The sequence below is a fragment of the Antennarius striatus genome, chromosome 6, assembly GCF_040054535.1.
Source record: "Antennarius striatus isolate MH-2024 chromosome 6, ASM4005453v1, whole genome shotgun sequence".
NCBI lineage: Eukaryota > Metazoa > Chordata > Actinopteri > Lophiiformes > Antennariidae > Antennarius > Antennarius striatus.
Window position 1 is genome coordinate 19,828,398 of NC_090781.1, and position 20,901 is coordinate 19,849,298.

General features: G+C 46.2%; 1 protein-coding gene across 2 annotated transcripts; it reads right to left on the reverse strand.

Annotated features, from left to right (window-relative positions):
- Nucleotides 1-1,450: 1,450 nt before the first annotated feature.
- On the reverse strand, nt 1,451-20,516 carry tiparp (TCDD-inducible poly(ADP-ribose) polymerase). 2 transcript variants are annotated; one of them, XM_068316848.1, is made up of 8 exons: nt 20,252-20,516; nt 19,540-19,608; nt 18,309-19,358; nt 9,010-9,193; nt 8,530-8,717; nt 5,620-5,910; nt 4,238-4,495; nt 1,451-3,172 (listed from the first exon to the last, which is right to left on the reverse strand). In XM_068316848.1, the coding sequence occupies exons 3-8, from the start codon at nt 19,328-19,330 to the stop codon at nt 2,983-2,985; spliced, it is 2,133 nt and encodes a 710-aa protein (XP_068172949.1). In that variant the 5' UTR covers nt 19,331-19,358; nt 19,540-19,608; nt 20,252-20,516; the 3' UTR covers nt 1,451-2,982. The 2 variants fall into 2 exon arrangements, with proteins under 2 accessions (XP_068172949.1, XP_068172948.1); XM_068316847.1 differs by lacking the exon at nt 19,540-19,608 and having other exon boundaries at nt 1,452-3,172.
- Nucleotides 20,517-20,901: the final 385 nt, after the last annotated feature.

Below are 20,901 nucleotides of genomic sequence, written 5' to 3' on the forward strand. Positions count from 1 at the left end.
CATTTAGATGAGCAGGCAAAGGGATTTTTAAGCTGTTAAGAGCTGATGAGAGGGGGCAGGTTGGGGGAAAAAGTGGAAAGACGAGACAAAAGCCTGTAAGAGATTAAGAGGGGGGGAAGCTCGGAGAGACTGGGAGATAGAGATGGGGGCAAGTAGAGGGCAACCTGCACGATCTTGCATGCACATGAGAGGAGCAGACAGGCACGCAGCTCTGCGAGGAGGCACGAAGGGAGCAAAATAACTCCCCCCTCCCTCCCTTCTGTCTATTCTCTCCATCTCTCCCATTCACCTCTCCTCTGCCAAAACGCCGAGCTCAGCACGACGCTCTTACACGACACGAGGTCAAGAGGGTAGATGGGCCGGGGGAGGAAAAATGAGAAGCGGGAGTGATAGAGGGGGGGCAAAAGTGATGATGGATGACTTTGCCCCCCCTACACACAAACACACACACCACCCCGACATATGGATCATTTAGGAGCTTATAGCTAAGCCGATGACTCTGATGCCGTATTGTTTTGTGAAAGCATTAAAAGTCTATTTATCTTTTAGATCAAGCTTCGTTTTTTGATGCTGTATTTATGAGTCCCTGAACAGATCCCATTCCATTATTTATTCTTTGGTTTATAATCCACAGTTTAAGCTTTTAGGTACACAACTGTGAAAACTCTTCACGCTAAGCTAAGCTAGTTTGCACTTTACGTCGACAGCATGAGTAGCGTTGATATTCTTAAAACTGTTGATGTCACCTCCAAATTCACCCTGAAGGAATGAAATATATAAAACCAATGAGACGCAACCTCATTATCAAGAAGAACCCAGGTTGAGGGGAAGATGAGATAAAAGGATTAGCTGTGGATGGATGGATGAGGTGAAAGATAAAACTCAAGGGTGACTTTCGGGAAGCTGCAGAGGACGCGTGGAGGGGGGAGAGGTGGGGTGGCATCTGGGCTGAGACAGACGGCCACCAACGCCCGCCTGCCCTTAGACAGAACAAGACTCAGATAATAAAACTGCAGAGGAAGGTGGGGAGGGCAGAACACCAGAGAATGAGTTTCTGGTTTTAGTATCAGAGGACCCCCACAGAACATACCAGCCTTTCTGTGAGGACTTCCTCCTTCAGTCCAGACGTGCCATAAAGGTGAATTTACTGCAGCTGGCTGTGAATGTTAGCTTGAGTTACTGTTTGTCTTCCTCAGTCAGTGCTGCGATAAACTGGGGGGGAGGCGTAAGGATTAATTAAATGGATCATTTCATCTAGGGGCGCAATTGCGTCTTGTTGAACCATTCAGCAGGCAAGCAAATTAAGGAGATTTACCAAAATGTCAGTTTCTTTTCAGAAATATTTTTTTTAAACTGTGTCCTCTATTCATCCTCTAAATTAGTATTTTCCTTTTTTCAACACCACCAGACTAACCCCACCCCCTCGCCCCCCTAACAGATCTGGGTCTTTGGTGTGTATTGATTGGCTAATGTTTACAGGACAGTCAATAAGTGAGATTAGGAAAACACAATTAATACCATTAGAATGCACAGCTAACTAGAGGACCCTCTGAGAACTTCCTGCCACCCCCTCCCGACACGCCTGATTGGCTCAGCATCTTCAGTCAGAGGCGGGGCATGGTGTTAGGATTTGTAAAAGAAAATTCCTCATTCCATGTTTCGTGTCGTCTTTCCAACCCTTTTGTGTTACCTTACAATAATACACAGATATAAAACAACCCAGCAGACAATTTAACTCACTCCAACTTTTATTGGTGGAGGTATAATCAATCTAAATAACGACAGATTCAAATTCACCATTGACTCATTTTTTTTCCTTTTATATTCTTTATTAATCAATGTTACATTAAACTAACTTAAATAAAATTTTTATGAACAAAAGGCACACAGTTCAAATATAAACAAAGAGAACATCTGTACAGTTTCTCAATAAAACATGTCTACTGTCTCTGAGACAGACAGAGCTGTCCGAGAGATGAGTTCCAGGGGGGGTCTGTCGGCGGGACGTTGTTTAGCGACACACTTTTTCATCCCCGGCGAGGATCTGCCGTGGCGGGTGCGAAGACAAAAAAAAAAAAAAAAAAGCACCACCCATTACTGGCTGTATGTGAAACTTCCGCCTTGAGGTTTACAATACGTGATCGTCCCCTTTCACAAAGCCCCACTGAAACTCATATCGGTCGTCTGATTGAAGAGGCCACAAGATCGATCTCCACTAACTTTAAAGATTCACACACGCAGCATATAGACTCGGAACAAAAGAAAAACAAAAAACAAAAACAGAAAAAGTATGGGTCGGAAGCTGGGTAAACACTCAATATGATTTCTCTGTAAGAGAATGACGGGAATCAGTGTCGCCGTGGTTTTCTCTATGGAAGCATTAAAAATCGTTGGGTTGCCGCTTCCTCATAACGACATGGGCGAGTCGGTCTTTCACAGTACTGGCAGGACACTAACGGTCTACTACAGAGTTTGTTCTGAGGAACTGAGTTCATATACAGCCATATGACTTAAGCATGGTCATTCTGTATGTGCTCCAGTTCAAGAAAAGGTAGATGAATCCTCGTGCTTCCCCAAGGTCACCACGGGGGCAAATCCAGTCAAGTCCTCCGCGGTCGCAGCTGCTGTCAGTCGTCACCCGCTTCTGAACACTGGTGTAAACAAGTGTCGTCTTTTTTCTAGTCCAGTTGTGTCCAGTTTGGGTTTGGAGAAGTATGTTCCTTACAGCAGTCCAGTCCTTTTGGATCCCGGCGACTGCAGACCAAAGTCTCGGTATTTGCAAACGTGTTTTAAACTGTTTTGAGCAGCCGATGGGTGTGATTTAGTCTAACAAAGTGATTCCGATACGGTCTGTATTTTAGCTTTCCATTCATTTTCATCTTTAAGCGGGGAAAAACTCCACCCGTCTCGCACTTCAGCAGACAATAACAAACCATGAGTAAGCATGTGCAAATACAGACGGATCCGAGTCTGATCCAGGGCTCAGACGGCGACAGTGCTGGGTACCTCCTCGTAGTGAATGATAAAGTAAGGATAGCTCTGGTCGTCGTTGAAGATGACGTAGATCTGGGGGTCCACCCAGTTATCCACACAGGAGTCAAAGAGGTCACTGGAGGGGTCGCGAGGGTTGATGGGTGGAGGTCGCCGCATGGAGGGATTTCCAAGGGTAAATCTGTAGAAACAAGGGAAGAGAGACGACAACATTGAGTTACAAATGCAACAGATTTGCATTCAGCTTGGAAAGTTGCCAAGTATGCCGTCTAAAAAGGAGACTCTTCTAAATTTAATGATCAAAAGCGTTCCACTCCGGTATGTGTTTTAGGGCAACCTTAAATAATATAAGCATATGCTGCAAGTGCATTAAATGAGTGTATGTATATGAAATGAGCCGGTGCATTGTAACCGGTGTGTTTACGCTATCTTAAAAATTAATGCGGAGCGCTAAAGAGCTGTAATCCATCAATCTTTGTTCTGCTTTCCCCCGGGAGATGTGAATAAAACATGTTAAAATAAGAACATTTTCAGCTCCAGACAAAAGCAGAGGGTAGGAAGACATCGGAAGAGTCTGTGTGTCAGTAAGGGTCTCAAACAAAAGCGTTAACCACGTGAACGGATAATGCCTTTATTGGTCTATGTCACCGGGAGGAATGTTTCCATCTGTTCGTCAATTAAGAGACGGTTTTGTCCGGGGTTTCGGGGGGCACCACTGGCGTAACGGAGCTGATGGCAAACGATGATCCAAGCTGAATCAGCTGTTTTACACGTGTCGCTCTAGATTTTTTTACGAGAAATCGTGAGGAAAGGGCACAACAAGAGGCACAGCATGACCGGCTGATGGTTTATGGGAATAAACCTCATGACCAAACCACTTTGATCCAAAAGCGATGCGAATTAGGGGTGTACAAATGTAATTTAATTTGAAAGGCCGTGATAGCTATCGGGTTGGAAAGGGATGTTTAAGCAGAGGTATGCGCCCCGGGGGAGCGTATTTTTGAAACACATCAAAAAGCTCATTTATGAACACTTGAAACCGCTAATAAAAAAAACTGTGACATAAAGTCTCAGTTTAACTAAGACACATGACTCACAAAAATGATTGAAGTGTTCATGCCACGAGAAAATACAGAGAAATAGTGCCTGCCTCATTTTCACATTTTATACTTTACTGGAAAATCTGTAAACCAATCAGTGAGACTGAATAGTGATGAAGAATGTTCTCAAAGTGACACACACACACCTGCCGGTGAGGACTTTGGCCAGGAACATGCAGTGGACTCCTTTGGGCGAACGTTTGGAGAAGTTGTGTGAGTAGACGGCCTTGCGGGCAAAATAGGAGCCCTGACCGAACGTGGTGGCGTGTTTGCCGCAGACTCTGGGGTCAAAGTTGTGCTTGCAGATTCCCTCCACCACGTCGGCCGACGTCCCATGGAAGAGGTGGCGCTCGCTCAGCAGGCGGTCCATCTCCGACCAATGTCGCGACATGTACTCCTTCTTCCTGTTGGGAGCAGAAGGGGAGCCAAGACGGTGAGACGGGTGCATTAAAGCACTCCTTTAGAGTATTGCTCCACATTTCCTGTGACAACCTCAGCTGTCTTTTGTAATTTAAGTCCCAAAAATAACATTTGAAAACAGGCACCTTAGCGTGGAAAACAAAAAACACGTCACCTCAAAAATGGCATCATATATCAAGGCTGGTGGAGGTAACATGTAGAGTTAGTCATATATGCTCCAGAGAGATGAGCTGATGCCTAAATGACATCTACAGTCTTGTGAATTCTAAAATAAAGAGTGTATTGATTTAAAAAACAAAAAACAAAACAGATCATCTTTAAGCTGATGAAATCCTAAAAGTTCAGAGCCGTCATGCTCCAACGGTCAAATTCCCCGGCCTTGTTTACTCTCAACTGGGTAAGAACATCAAGCCTAATCCGTCTTCATGAGCAACTCTCTCTCACACACACACACACACACACACACACACACACACACACCACAGCCCGTCTGATGGACTGAGCCGATCAATCAGTCATGCACAGGCGAAAGCATTTCAGTGTCGGAGAGGCTGTGACCCGGGGATGACCTCCCGTGAACCCGCAGCTTGTGACCTGACAGAGACCATTCACCGCACGCATCCTTACACACACACACACACACACAGCACAGTTTCACTGTGTGTGTACCAGTCAGTGTAGGAGTTCAACTGTCACAGCTGATACGACCGGCCTTACACTAACCTCAGCGGTTCGCCCACTGTGTTTGCGAAAGGAAAGAAGCAAACATCCCTCCATCCTCTGTGTTCACACACCACCACCGTCCCACACAGCTGGTCCACTCTGCCCCATTTTCTGTTTTTTTTCTTCTTTTTTTGCCCTTTCCCTCTTTCTATCATTTCTCACCCAGCCTGTGTCTCCTGTTACAAAACTTTCTTCATGTTTCTGTCTGTACATAAAAGTCAAAAGGAGGCTGCTAAAAAACACTGAAAATTGATGCAGAAGAATTAAATGTGTTCCGAACTGCGGACAGTAAACTTTTACAGCCTCTAGCAACAAGTATTGGAAATGGTTTGTGAATTGAAAGCTGGGGAAGTGCTTTAAAAACATCTTTGTCTCTGTTCCTCACCTCTTGTACTTCTCCCACAGGAAGGGGTTCTGGACACGCTGGATCTTGATGATCCTGAACTTGGTCTCCGATACTGTCTTGTGGAAAAGGCTGTACACAGTCCGGTAGCTACGGTCTTCACGCGAGACCGGCACCTGCAAAAAATCTTGGCTAATTGACATGGGCAACCACGTTTCTGGAAAAAGGCTGGGAGGGTTGGTGGTCGTGGGCGACAGGGGGTGTGACGTGGAGAGATCCATGGACGAGGAGGAGGAGGAACAGAGAGGGGATGAAGAAAGGCCACCCAAAGTCCTGCAGAGGAAGAACAGAACATGGATAACATTAAAGATCATCAATCAGTCCAGGAAAACTTTTCAGGAAATTATTGGGGAATCTCGTCAAATTGGGATATACCCACAATACCGGTATATTTACTGTCCACATAACCAAAGAATATATAATGAATGTATTGCAACCTCATGCATCCGAACAAATAAGTCATAAAAAAAGTGTGTTACTCTATTCTGGATAAATCTCAAGAAACGGGAAAACTGGAATGAAGAGATGTGGACACTTTTATTCTGATGGGAACAAAAAGCATCGACCTCGAGGTGGGAATCATCTCTGCTCCGTTCCGCAGCTTTCGTTCCCATGTGTTTCCACTCAAAGCTGCAACCCGGTGTAAAACAAAAAGGTTGTGTTCGACCGACACTCCAGCAACTTCCAAAAAATCCTATCCCTCCAAATGTCAACAATGACATCACCGCGTTGTGGAGTGGAGCAGGTCTACGGCCGTCACGGACCGACACAGCAGGGCCCATGTGAATGCAAAAACCCACACACCAAACAAGATGACAGGGAGGCGGAACAGGAACGGGGGGGGGGGGTAAAGCTGTCATTGAAGTGACAAAAAATAAAAAAAAATTGTCTGGCATTTGAGTCAATAACAGTCATTTGGCTGTCAAGTTATAACGCTCTACAGTGTGAATGCTGCTAGTCCTCTCAGCCATTAGTGTGTGTGTGTGTGTGTGTGTGTGCGTGCGTGTGCGTGCGTGCATGTGTGTCACCAACAGACTGATCAGTGTGATTCTGAGACAGAGAACACCCCCCCCCCCTCTATTTTCTTCCACTCTCTTATCTCATCTCTACAGTCTCAATCTCTCCCAGCAATCGATGCCTTTATTCCCAGCGTACTTTGAAGCGATCACACGCAGCCGGCTGCAGAAAACAAGTGTGAAATAATAATAAAAAAAAGGGACGGATAACAAGAGCACGACGGAGATGAGGACGGAAAAAGGGTGAAAGGGAGAAGGATGGGGACGGATAACGAGGGAGGAAGAGGGCTGAAAATAACATCATCGGGAGAAGGAGAGAAGTGGGGAGGGAGCGAGGGAGGGAGAGCGCCGATTGAGCTAATGACCTCAAACTCCAAGCCTAGCACAGATTGTTACTGATACACACACAAAGACACACACATACACACACACACGGCTTTTGTTCTCTTGACTTTCATTCAATTTCAAGGAACGGAAAACTAGAAACCAGGCGTCTTTTGTCAGTCCTCCTGCGTCTTCTCCTCCTGGTGCGACTGTGTGATCATACTTCTGTCCCCACCAAGTGATTAATGGAATCGAACGCGCAGCAAATGGATGAAAAAGCCCCAGGAACAAATCCCTTGATCTAAATTCGCCACAGTCACATTTCACACTTTCTCACCAGCTCTCTGCTTTTGCACCCGGTCTGGAAACCATTTGGGCCTCTCTCTCTCTGTCTGGCTTCCTCACAATCTCACTCTTCCTGTCTGTTTCTTCCTCATTCCATCCTGGCCTCCTGCCTCTTTCTTCCAATTTATTCCCTTTTCCTATGTCCCCTTGCTCTCTCCATTTCGTCCTTTCTCGACTGAGCGCCGTGTGGGAACAGCTCGTGCTCGCCTTGTGGGACGCTGGCAGGACACGGCGACAGCAGCACCCTCCAACGTGGCGAGATGACTCCACTTGATTCCAATCTGGTGTCGCTTTTTTTCAAGAAAATCACCGTGGCAAGTGCGTCAGGGACGATCATTTCGTCGCTTCTTTCCGGGAAGAGTGGACAGATCTCATCACATTCATAGATATTATATTGCTGTGATAAATTGTATGATTTAAGATGATCCAATTCCATTCACAGAATATTTTTTGTAATCATAGGGATGAATTTGTCGAGATTCATTCCATATCGTCCTCATCTGTTCTTTGCTTCATTCTTTCATTTTCCGTTTGTCTGCTTCCGGTTCATTTGATCATACAGAGGACAGAGTCTTTGTCCCACCGACTCGTTTTGATTTGAAACGTTAATATGGGTCTCAAGTTCAGCTGGAGTTCCAAAAGTACTGGAACAGATTAAAATGTGACTGCAGTATTCAAAGGCTTTTCAGTATTCAGCCCTGACTGCGACATTAGCATTGTGTACTGACCTCTGTGTGTCAGTCTCCAAACAGGGACTCGGGGTGCTCACAGAACACAGAGAGCCACAGGGAGACAGGGTGTCAAATTATTAGAGTCTGTGTGTGCTTGTCTGTGTGTGTGTGTGTGTGTGTGTGTGTGTGTGTGTGTGTGTGTGTGTCTGTGTTGCCAGGTACTTCGTGTAAAATTGTCGACTTTGTTCAGTTGATGTGGCTTCATATCCAAAATTAATAAGACAAAATGTTCCCCTAACAAGGTTAAGATCTGAGTATTAAATGATCTGCTGGAGGACAATGAGACCAGAGGAAGTGAAAGATGGACACAGACAACATTTATGGGACGATCTCTAGTTTCCAGCTCAGGACTGTTTGTGACAGGATGGATAAATTCAATAGCAGTGATTCTGAAGCCAAATTAGAATCCTGTGTTATCCTTCACAGGAGACCATAGATCAATACATCATTTGGTCCTTTGCCACATGTCTACTTACTGGAGGTGGGGCGTGAGCATCACAGATGACATGAACATGGGCCGCTTCTTGATCTGCCGCCTGAAGCCGAAGACTGCGTTCTGCTGGAAGCCCTCCCTGATGTCCAGGATGTACTGGTTCTGGAGTGTAATGAATCGCACCTCCTTCAGGCCCCTGGAACTCGCCTCCTCGATGAGCTTCACCACCGGCTGGTCAGGAGGTGAAAGGACAAAGACAACAAGTAGAGTTTAGACTTTAGACTTCTGTACAATTTCAATCAATCAATAAATCAATCAATCATACCTTTGATAGGAAAAAGTCAATCTTTACTAATGCAGTGAATCGGCTGCGGGGCGAGTGTTTCACAATGTGTTGCATGCATGTCCAAATCCATCCCATGATCAATATGCACGGCCAATGTTAATGTGTGCGGCCTCGAGTCAACACAGCACACACAGTCACACACACACACAGACACACACACAAACGGGATCGGCTCACCTCGGAGTATTCCCTCCAGCCAAAGTTGTCTCTGCAGTAGTACTTCCACACCGTGTGACAGCTGGGGTTGGGGCTGGTCGTGGACACGGGGAACGGGCTGGCGGGGGTGGACAGACGTCTGACGCGGTCAAAATCTATGTCGCACACCCGCATCGCCCCGAAGTCAAGGGTAAACACTCGACCCCTGAAACACAAGGTGGAGGCCATTGTCAAGATATTGACTGCCATGGACTGCCTGGCGTGTTGAAAGACAGATGACACACACAAACACACACACACACACACACACACACACACACGCGCCTGGCAAACATGCAGACGTGGCACGACGTCCTCATTAAATGGTCGCAGCCACAGCCTCTGATTTCATCTGAAATTTTAACCAGACAGCCCCCGGAGGAGGATGACCAAGACTCTAATTGCTCACTTAGAATGAGTCACGCTGGATGACAGCAGCTCTGTGACTCGCACACAGAAACAATAAGACACACATGATGAAAGACGTGTTACATGTAACACAAAGAGAAGAATTCTTTAAAAAATGAGCACAAGTTTAATGAACAGGAGGAGTCAGGAAGCCCCGTTCCTCACTTCCCACCATATTAAGCTAAGCTAACTAGCAGCAGGTTGTAGGTTCACGTATAATAATGTTAAATACATCAACTTAATTTTAGAGAAAAAATATCAAAACACGAAAATTTCCCAAAATGTGGCAGAATTCCTCCAGATCCTGGTGTTTCATTTATGTCTTCATGTCGAGGTTAACAGTCAGCTTCAGAACATTGATGCTAGCCTCTGCTAACGGTTAGCACCTGCTAGGTAGATAAACGGGAGAAATGTGTCATCTTTTCATGGGCATAAAAACCTCCCTTAACCCCGCTCTGTCTCGACATGTGTGGGTCAAAAGCCCATTACGTGTGCATGTGTGTGTGTGTGTGTGTGTGTGTGTGCATCAGTCTGTCATAAGTCCTCCACAGGGCCTCAGGGAAATCCTTTCTGGGTCAGACGCACCACTTGCATAAATGCGGGCATCATACAGTGGCACGCTACACCATGGATGTCAGACTCACACACACACACACACACACACACACACACACACACACACACACACATATTCACAGCACACAACGTTATACTGTAGACATACACGCCACGCAAATCACATAAACGACCTGCACACAGCCTGACAGTGTTAATGGGTTTATTGATTTTTGCCAGGAAACTAATTGGATGCGGTGTCAAAGGTCAGACATCGGTGAGTGTGTGTGTGTGTCTGGAAACGTGTGGGTGTGTAAAATGTCCCGCCTCAGTTTTGTTCTACATAAAACACATTAATTACAGTCTTAAAACACAGAATGTGTTTGCATTACATGCCTGAGGGCTGCTGAGGTTCTGTTATCTGGATGTTTTATATTCATAAATAGAAGCAAGCTGCATCTCGCTTCAACTTGAACACATCTGTCCTGCAAAATGACAGACAGGTATGCTGATTTTCACAAGTAATATGCGTCACCAGCAAAAAAAAAAAAGAAAAAAAGACGTCACTATGGTTGATTGTAAAAAGCCAAAATAGATGCATTAGTGGAGAAGGTATGCTTGGCATTTGATTTTTAACTGGCTGGTGACAATATGTGAATAAAAACATCAGATTGTTCATATATTCTGAAATAAAAGATCTGATATGTAGCCAAAAACAGGAAAACAAATAAAATGAAATGGAATTTAAAAAAACGCAACCAGACAATCAATGTGGACCTGATTCTGTCATTACTTCAACTGCATGAGGAAGTGAAAACCTCATATTCTCCTCTATCTGATGCACTCAGTTACAAATCGCACCGATGTCTGCGTTTACAGTCAGTGTTTCTGCTAAGTCACGGCTTGACTGGATCCCTGGAACAGGAAGTGAAATAGGAATCCGTTTACGGGAGCATGTGCAGAAACAAAAACAGCAACTCAGGAGTGAGTCACCGAATATCAGATCACCAGTGGAACAGAAAGGCCGGGCAGACGCCTGGGGCTTGTTTTCAGATTTCAGGCGGAGGAACGGAAGAGAAACCATGATGGCAGCAGAAATTAATTAACTGGAAACAGAACATACTTTATTACTTCACCTCCGGTCGGTCAGCCTTCTTTTGCTCACTCTTTTTTCTTGTTTTTTGTGTTCCGTCGCCTCTCTGCCGTGTTCCCTGGTTCACCTTTTATCTCTCTGCAAACCTTGTTGGACTTTTTGTCTGAGAAAGAAAGTACTCTGGATGCACCTGCGTTGCCTTCCCTTCTCTCCATACAGAACAGTTTCTGCCTGCGTTATGTGGACTGTTTTATGTGTGTGTGTGTTAAAAAAAACTGAGGACAACACACACACATATTTAGGTTATGTTAAGAAGAAGCCAAGTTAAATTTGCTTACAGGCAGGCCTCCAGCTTCACTGATTACTTCTGTACCTGACACACTTTCCCTTCACTCCGCAGTGGTCACTCCGTGATTTTCACAGAGTGCTTTAGCATTCCCTCGCTCCCAGACAAGTTTGTGCTGTTCTAAAAATAAAATTCCGCCAGTTAAATTAAGTGCACCGAGAATCGGCGCTTTCAGCTCACAGGCCAATCAAATAGCTGGAAGGGGAAATGAGGTACGCCCACTCTGGCAAAGGCTGACACTTTCAAGACCTCCCTTGAAATGTCGAGCTGCTCCGGCTTGGTGCCAGGGTGCACACGGGAAAGTCAACTGAAAATGCAAATTACAAAAGCAGATTTGGGGTGGGGTATTTACTTTCCCAGGAAAAATACCTTCAAGTGCTGACTGGAAAGGGGGGGTGTTGTCAAATTAATGGTGGAAGAGGGAGGCCTTGAGCAAACCACGTGAGGTTGGAAATGCACCAAACCTGCTCAGTTCCTGTCCCAGGTTGCTCCCAGGTGTCAAGACTGTGGAGCGTTGCTGAACGTTGGAGTAGGGTGTTGTTGGATCAAAGGATTAAAAAGTGTGTTCAGCAGAAGCTTTCCCTGGATAAATAAAGGTTGACAAAACTCGCTGCACTGTCAAAATGTCTGTTAGTCTTCCACACTGCCTTTAGCAAACACATACTCGCTCACACACACAAAACTTGGAACTTTCTCACGGGTGCACACACACAAGGACCCACATACCACCATCAGTCATGCTATTATGAACATTGCAGCCTAAAAAACAAACAAACACACATGCGCGCACACACGCACACACACACACACACACACACACACGCAATCTTCGCCCTTGGTAAGCGACTCTGCCGACCAGATCTGCTGACGAAGCTTCTGCCCTCACGTCAGAGGCTGGTGTCATTTCCTCATGTAAGGTTGCTGCATTCCATGTGCTTCACTTCAGTTCATTAGCATTTTTAGCTCTAGATGCTAACACAAATATCAAAACTGAAAAATGTGTTGCAGTAACATCTTTGTTAATGTAGTAAGATGCGAGCAGACATATACCAATCGTATAGTGATACATTAGAATTAGCATAATGCTAACCGTTTGTGGGTAAAAACTGCCTTCCTTACAAGAAACCATTATTATTTTTATTATGATTATTATTTATTATTATTATTTTCAATCAAATTTTGGTCAATATTATAGCAGTAAAACATGCACTAAAATGTTTTTGTTAACCTAGCCGTTTAGCGCCATTCTCTCCCATCCAGTGCTCCGTCAGTAGCGCCCCCTAGGTGAACTGCAGCAGATTGCAGCATAATGGAATCAATGGGGGACAGGCTTTTTTTAAACGGGCTGCGACGCCAACAGAACATGATGGCATGAAGGAACATGAAGCACACTCTCTTCCAGGTAAGCAAATATTACACTGACTGGATTTCAAAAATCCTTATGGAAAATCAATGCGTGCCCTCAAGCAACCTTGAAACACTCAGTCTTCACCTTACATGTTCAAAAAACTCCACCCTCAATTTCTCAAGAAAACTCTTTGAACACACACACACACACACCCACACACACACACACACACACGAGGAGAACGGGTGAGAGAACAGGAAGAACTGTTCTCTGTCATGTCCTCCATGTCCTGGATTGTTCCTGTCAGAGAGTCTCTGTCCTCTTCAACAGCGGATCATTGAGCTCACAGTTCAGGGTGTCCTCCCCCCATGCCCCCTTTAAATTTTTCTTTTAACAATTTTGAAACTCTTCCCAGGATACGAAGCATGAGATCAGGAGAGTATGACATTAAAAATAACTCTTTGCAACCAGAGAAGGACGAGAGCTGACCGGAGACAAAGTTCCCATTACACCTTACATGAATCGCTGGATGACACCCCCCTAAAAACGGCTTCATCTTCTTTATCCCGCCGCAATCTTCAAACCATTCAAGCACAACCTTCCTTTCAGACCTTTTTTAAGTAGCCTCAGTTGACCTGAAAAAGAGAGAAAAAAGACGAAGAACATCGCAGGACGGAAAGACGGCAATGAGGAGGTGAGCGGAACACAGCAAGATAAAGGCAGACCGGGTAATAGGAGGCATGGCGACCCAGACCTCGCCCCGCTGATTCATGGCACGGGCTGTCTGACACGTTAAAGCCAGACGCACCCCAACACAACAACACATGACACACACACCCGACGTCTTTAACGGTCACACCGGCTAGACACAGCCACCCTAGATTTTCTTTGATTGGTGACACAATGAGCCAACATGGAATCCCCCCGCGATACAAACACACCTTTGTGTCAGGTCGCTCTGCCCTCGGTGCCCGGTGACTCTTTGTCAGTTAATGACATAGGCTTTTATCACTTGGCCAACAGGAGTCTCTCTCTCTCTCTTGCACAGATATTAAAACAAGCAAGCTTGGTCACGCTTATGCAAAAACTGAGCAAGATGTTCCTGAACGTGCTACAGCCAATCCTTAGTGGGAATATTACAGGAAAAACCTGATTACATGAGGTTTGTCTGTGTTTTCCTGTCACAAAACTCATGTGACGCTTTTGATCAGCTGATGAGAAACAAACAACCTATCTCTAGCTCCAGCACAGAGACACACACTTGAAGTTTATTATAAGAGGATGAACCCCCCTTGAGGTGGAATCATCTCCTTTTTTTTAAGGGGGTCCTCGACGCACTGCAGAGTAATACTGTGAGAAAGCGACGGCACAGCCCAAGATGATCACAGCGTAGCTTTTTAGAAGCCATGACTGCGACATTCCTCCTCACTGCTGAGTTCATGACTAAGGCGGATTAACCAGACTTCCATTCCTGCTTATCATATGGATGGGATTAAACTGTGCAACGGATCACACACATGGGAACAGCTCGGCACAGAACACGTACTAGAAAGTGGAAGAGGAAAGCCGTGGTTCCAGGTCTACTCCACTCGAATCGGGTAATTCTCTGGAGGCCGTGTCCCAGACGGAAGGAAGTAAAGCTTTGGTGTAGGGTAGCTAGTCACCATAGCAACAGGGCAACATTGCCATAGTGTTGTCTTTGTGCTTCTTCTCAATATAGACACCACAACATAACCGTATCATAGCTTCACTATTTAAAAGTGGCGATGTGGGCGGATGCAGGTACCCTGATGGTGAGCAACACCTGTGAAACTTTTTTTTGGAACCCTGACAAAAGGGAATGAAAAAAAAAGAGGAATCAAGTCGGGAAGATTAATATTTAAAATGATGGGAAATACACTTCCTCTGATTCCTCTGGTTCGTCCTGAAGATGTTTTTCCAAGTCGCCTCATGCTGAAAGAACTTCAAGTATGTGAGCGGTCATCGTTGGACTGAGCCACTCAGACGCAGGTTGGGCAGAGTCAAAGAAAGGTGGATTCAAGCAAAATGAAGTGGCTTAAACCAACATTTATTCACTTGTTCATTGAAAAAAAAAATCATTAAATGATCAATATTTATTGATCCATCCCTACAGAAGACACAATTAGACAAACGCAACGCTTTCTTCTCATGCACGCAAGGCATGAGGAAAAACAGGCGTGTTTCCATGCTGACAGGAAAGCTCAATAAATCGTTCGCTGATCTTTAGATCTTTATCAATTGGCTGTGGTAACAACAGCGACGCTGTCACCCAGTGTGTGCGTGCATCAGGCTGGATTACGTCACTGAAGAAAGGCATCAGAAGTGTTCACACACACGACACACACACACACACACCCTGTTTCAACCCAACGTCTTCAGTGAATGACTAAACATTGCTGAATACCCTGAACAGAGCAGACGATAACCGGCTCACTGAATCCCTTGTTAATCATTCCGATACTCTCAGGGGCGCCACTTGACCCAGACGACGCATCCACGACACTAAATTAAATATATTCACATAACTTCTAGACTTTGAAGAAAAAGAAAGGGCTTAGAAAAGTTTTGAAAATAAAAAAAGTAAATAGCTGGTGGCAACCAGCGAGAAACACTGTTATTTGTGAGAATTTATTTGTGCCTGTCGTGAAAATATTTTACATCATGCCAAGTTCTGTTGTCACTGTTGTTCTCAAACAACAGTCGTCTTCCTAACCCATTATCAGGGTTAGGAAGACTTCAGGTCATCTCCAGGATGGGAGGATTATCTTAAAAACTTTATATTTAAGTGGTTTCTATTAGACTAGAAAGTGTGTCAAGAGCCTACAATTGATAATCAATACATCACATGTGTGAAGAAAGTCAAAATACAAGTAATTTATGCATGCGCCACATGAACAATTAACTTTGTATGAACTTGGAATATCTAAAAGCACAATTTTTTTCATGAGAATGTGTTTGAAAGCTATATTTGCTCCACAAACAACCTTCTGGTCGAAACATGTAAAATGTGTAGAAAATTTAAACAATCAAAAGTCACAACTACTTGAATTGGTTCATTTATGATTTAAAACCAGTAAATAACAAGAAAATTATAACACAGCTAGAGGGACAAAAATATTATCTAGAAAATAAGAAAAAAATACCTCAAACTTGTGCAATTATCAAACAATGGGCAACCACCCAACTTAAATAACACACATTCTCAACACAAAGGGAACACAATCATTGTTTCTGCCGTGTCGGTTGTGCAGTTTCTGTGGCGGTGTAGTTTCTAGGGAGCCAGATGGTCCTGTCTGACTGTATGAGAGCGGAACACAATCAAAAAGGCCTCTGAAGAATCTGGGTTGACACCACCAGGTGCATATCCTGTTTGTGGAGTAAAGTGCACTTTGCATAGAGTTTCAGTTGAAAACATGAGTCAACAAGTCAAACACACAGACACATACAAATCTTTGTACACACACACACACACACACACACACACACAGACACGCAAACCTGTGTGTGTGTGTGTGTGTGTGTGTGTGTGTGTATGTATGCGTGTGTCATAAACAAAGACAAACACACATGGCTGCTGAGAAGGGTTCACTCCAATATGAACGGCGGTCTGATGCATCACCACTCGTGACTAAAACTGTGCGTCGGCACAGAAATATGCGCTCACATTCTTTTTGTCGGATTGAAAATAGCACATGCGAAAACCAGATTTTAAAAATAAATCTCAAATCACCGTGGAAACAGCAGTGCGGATTTCAAACGCCCATTTGAAAGGAGATACTAGCGCTGGCTACGCCGCTAATCGAACCTGCGAGCAGAAGATGAGGGATGCAGTTTCATCAGAACACCAACCCACATCGTGCTGCGCCTGTTTACGTCGCCTGTACAGCTAATTCAGCACAGTTGGAAACATTTGGCACAAATGTACACAACTAGACTTTGTGATGTCACCACGTATCTGATTCACCTCAAATTTGTCCTCGATGCTGAAAACCAACTCCCAGCATTTACCATCATGAGATCATAAGTCTTTTCTGTAAGCGACCCGGCATTCGCATCTGTTCCAGCAACTTTTCCGAGGGTATCCTGCAGATGAGCAAACAAACTGGGCCATCACGTGACCTCCGCCGTAATAAATAAAAAAGCAAGCTGTGATTCGAATGAGGCAATCGAGTCAACAAAGACGAGTTGGGTTGTGTGCGAGGGCGGGTGTGTGAATGTGCCTGCATGCAGTACAGTTCCACAGGAAGTGGTGCATGCTTCTTTATGTCACACCATTCAGGCTTGCCAAGTGTTTGCATGTGTATGAGTGTGTGTGCGGGTGTGTGTGTGTGTGTGTGGGTGCATGAGCGAGTGAAAGAGAGGTTTATCTCTGTCTGTTGAAGGCGTGCGTGTGACCGCTGTGAGCCACTGAGCTCTGTGCAGGCCATTCGTGTGAACGTCTTCATGCCAAGCTGCGTGTGTATGTCTGCGTGTGTGTGTGTGTGTGTGTGTGTGTACAAGCAGTGGTGTGCATGTCTATGACCGAGGGAAGAAGATAAGCTGCCAAGTGCGTCTGTGTCAGTGACCGCACAACGCAACTGAGGGTCATGGAAGTTCACAGCTCTCTGCCATGAGCGCCACTTTGGACCGAGCTCCAGCCAATCAGAGGGTGACTTTGGAATCAAGGAAGTACAGGAAATAGATAACCAATATCAGTGCTGGGAAATGGAGTACCGTGTCCACACAAGGGAATGATAGCCGATGTGATACACATTAACCAGAAGACATGTGACAACCAAAACACACACAGAGATGAGCTGAAAAGGACACACACACACACTTTCACATATCCATTATTGAGACACGTTAACTGTATTAAAAAGTGTGAAAGTAGATTCACATGGGCACACACACACACACACACACACACACACACACACACACCTGGCAGCAGTCCATCAGCCTCACATGAACAGAACAGCTGTAGAGGCAGTTTGTCACCGATGGTGAAACTAAAGAGGAAGCTCGGTCTGACGTCTACGGTTTCCAACACGCCGAAACAAAAGTGCTTAGCGTTCACAAGCAGCCTATCAGCTTACGGCACCATTGTTGCCATGTCACAAGTGTCAAATATTTTGTTAATTCATAGGTACTTGTGACACGGTAACAATGCACCTAAGCCGATGGGGTTACCACGCCAGGGAGGGCGCCTCACAACGCTGTGACCCACTGAAGGGAAATTAGAATCATCATCAATAATAATAATAATAATAATAATGTTGATGATGATGAACGGGCACTTTGGAAGCTGGTTTTCCTCAAGAGCACGAATAAAAGGTTTCTGTTTTGAAATGAAAGATCCAAAACAGTAATACAGAAACTATTCTTCCACCCCCCCCCTTTCGAAACACACACACACACACACCCACACCCCCCCCCCCCCACACACACACACACACCATCCTGTCTGACTGCAGAGGACCTGCTGCAGCACACTGCTGGGTAATATGTTGCATTAAACAGCTACTCACTGGAACTTGAGCCGGACCTGCTCGTTGTCCGGGTTACAGTACAGTCTCTCCAGCTGTTCCTGGGATTCGTCCGCTATGCTCTGCCACGTCTGATTACCGCTCCGGCGGATCTGCCAGTGATGGGGCAAGACGGTGTGATGCAGGGCGCAGTCGTTGCCGTAAACACACTGTCCTTGGAGGAAATCTACACAAATGTCCACAGAGTCGGCCTGGTGTGTGTGATACTGGAGCTGGGTGAGCAGCTCGAAAACCAGATCCAGGGAGGCCTCCTCGCTTTTATCCTGAAATAGCACTCCTTTGTCAGGCTGCGGGATAAAGGGATGGGGGTCCTTAGTGCCGGTGCATTCTTTGACTGCAGGGCTTGAAGCCCCAGAGGTTAAGAGGTCATTGCTTTTGATGCTCCCCTCCTGGTGAGAAGGCTGGGGTGCAACTACGGTAGGTATATCCTTCCTGCGGGGAGTTATTGTCCCTGTGCTCCCCGTCGCCCTGATGCCAGGTTTTGGCTGGAAGCAGTGGCTGTCGGGGATCGGACTGGCGATCTTAGGTCGCTCGGCTCGCCGCTCCGTCTCCTCCAGCTCCGCAGTAGTATCGGCTATTTCCACATCCCCGTCCCGGGTCATTATCCCCTGGACCCCAGCCCCCGCCGAGGTGTCGTCAGAAGCCCCCGGGTCTTTAAGACACACCTGTCCAATACAGTTTTGTTTGGCAACAGCCGCCGCACACAAGTTCCCTGGACTCCTGCCCTGCTGGTTCCGGGGAACAAACACCCCATCCCCAGAGACCAGCGTGTCCGTACTCAGTAAAGTGGTCAGTATGGGATCCTCCAGGGCTCGGTGGAGGCATTTGGCGTCCAGTTTCCTCTGCTTCTTTTTGAAGTAAGGTTTCACCAGAGGTATTTTGTCCGTAAGTATCTGCTGCTCTGGGAAGTCTTCCCCTTCATCCATGTTTAAGCTCATATCCAGTGAGATCCCAGTCGGTACGCCGTCTGTGGATTTCTGGAGAATGTGCAAAGTTTTGTCCATGATCACCTCCTGCTAACACCCGTCTGTCCTGAAGGAAAGAGAAAGAGAGAGAATGGAGGTAGTCATCCCAGCCAGGAACTGGGCCTGTCATCAACCTGTTTCTGACGTCATAAAAGAGACTACAAGGGTGAGAGATTTGGTTCGGGGGGGGGGGGGGGGAAAGAGAAAAAGAAAAAGCAATCCCGGTTTCCTGGAAAGGGAACCCTCACCTCTTACAGCATGTGCTGAAACGAAACCTGCTCCGACAACACCGGGGCTAGTCTGATCTCATAATGGCCCTGCAGATATAACAGGAATAGCCGTCATAATGACCTGCTGACAGACACATTTTAACGTCAGCACAGAGGAGGAATAGAACAGGAGCAGCCTGTCTGAAGTCGGGGTCGGAGGGAGAAATTGGTTCACTCCTTCAGAGCCAATTGAAGCGGAACAATGTTCCTAATCCCACTTGAAGTCACCAGCCCTCTAGATTAAATTAAACAGAAGCATGGGAATAAATGTCAAACGCGTTCCTGCCTTCTAATTCTGGCGTATTTTGTCTTCCCACTAACGTCACTGCTGCAAATTAGGAGCTGCGTCTCCGAGCAGGAGCGATAAAAATCATCGCGGTAACAAAAAGCTCCCTCTCCCGGGACGGTGTGTTTTGATGACGGAGTCCGATACACCAGCCCTGCCGCCTACGTGCCTCCCACACGTCGCGACCACGGGCCAGGTTGCACGTAAGCTACGGTGGAAAGGCGCACATTGCGGCGGGGAAGGGACAAAAGATAAAACGAGGCGCTCCGGTGCGTTGTTTCACCCGAGCTCAGGCACAGCTGAGACGGCTTCAGACGCACTTTCACCGGGGGGGAAACTGGAGTTTTTTTTAAAAAAACGGGGAAAACACGGAAAAAAACCTGCCTTTATTTGTGACAACCCTACCTGCGAGATAAAGTCCGCCTCTCTCCGCGAGGTCTCGACACTCTTTGCTGCGTTAAATCCAGTGCGTACATCGGCGGAGCTGCGCGTCCTGTCCGGAGAGAGGAGTGTGAACGACTGCGGCGGTCGCGTTCGTCTCCACGGCTTCCTCTTTCTTTTTCTAGCTCATGCTGTCCGTCCCTCTCTTTGTATCCCTCTACCGGATGGGAACGCGAAGCAGCGGAGAGAACCGACAAAGACCGGAGCGCAGCTGTGGCGAGAGACGCTCTGCCTGCCTCCCGGCTCAGCACGGCTAGGCCCCGCCCAGTAACCTGGTCAGGGGCGGGGTTTAAATGCAGCGCACTGGAGGGAGAGAGAAGGAGAGGGAGAGGACAGGAGGGTGGGGGGGAGAGAGAGTCGTGGGAGGTGGGACACCCACAGGAGCCGTTATGCCGGGTCCCTGAAGGGCCTTGAGGACAAAAAAATGTCAAAAGAGCTCAGAGCTCCATCAAAGGCAGCTCAGTTGGCTGGTTGTGTCACCACACCCGAAAGGAAAATAGTTTGGAATGAGTTTGGAATTATTATGAAATCTAATTTTAGTCCGAGCATCGCAGGTGTTATCAATGACGCAAAAAAAAACCCAGCCCAAATGGGGAGAAAATGACGATCCTGGT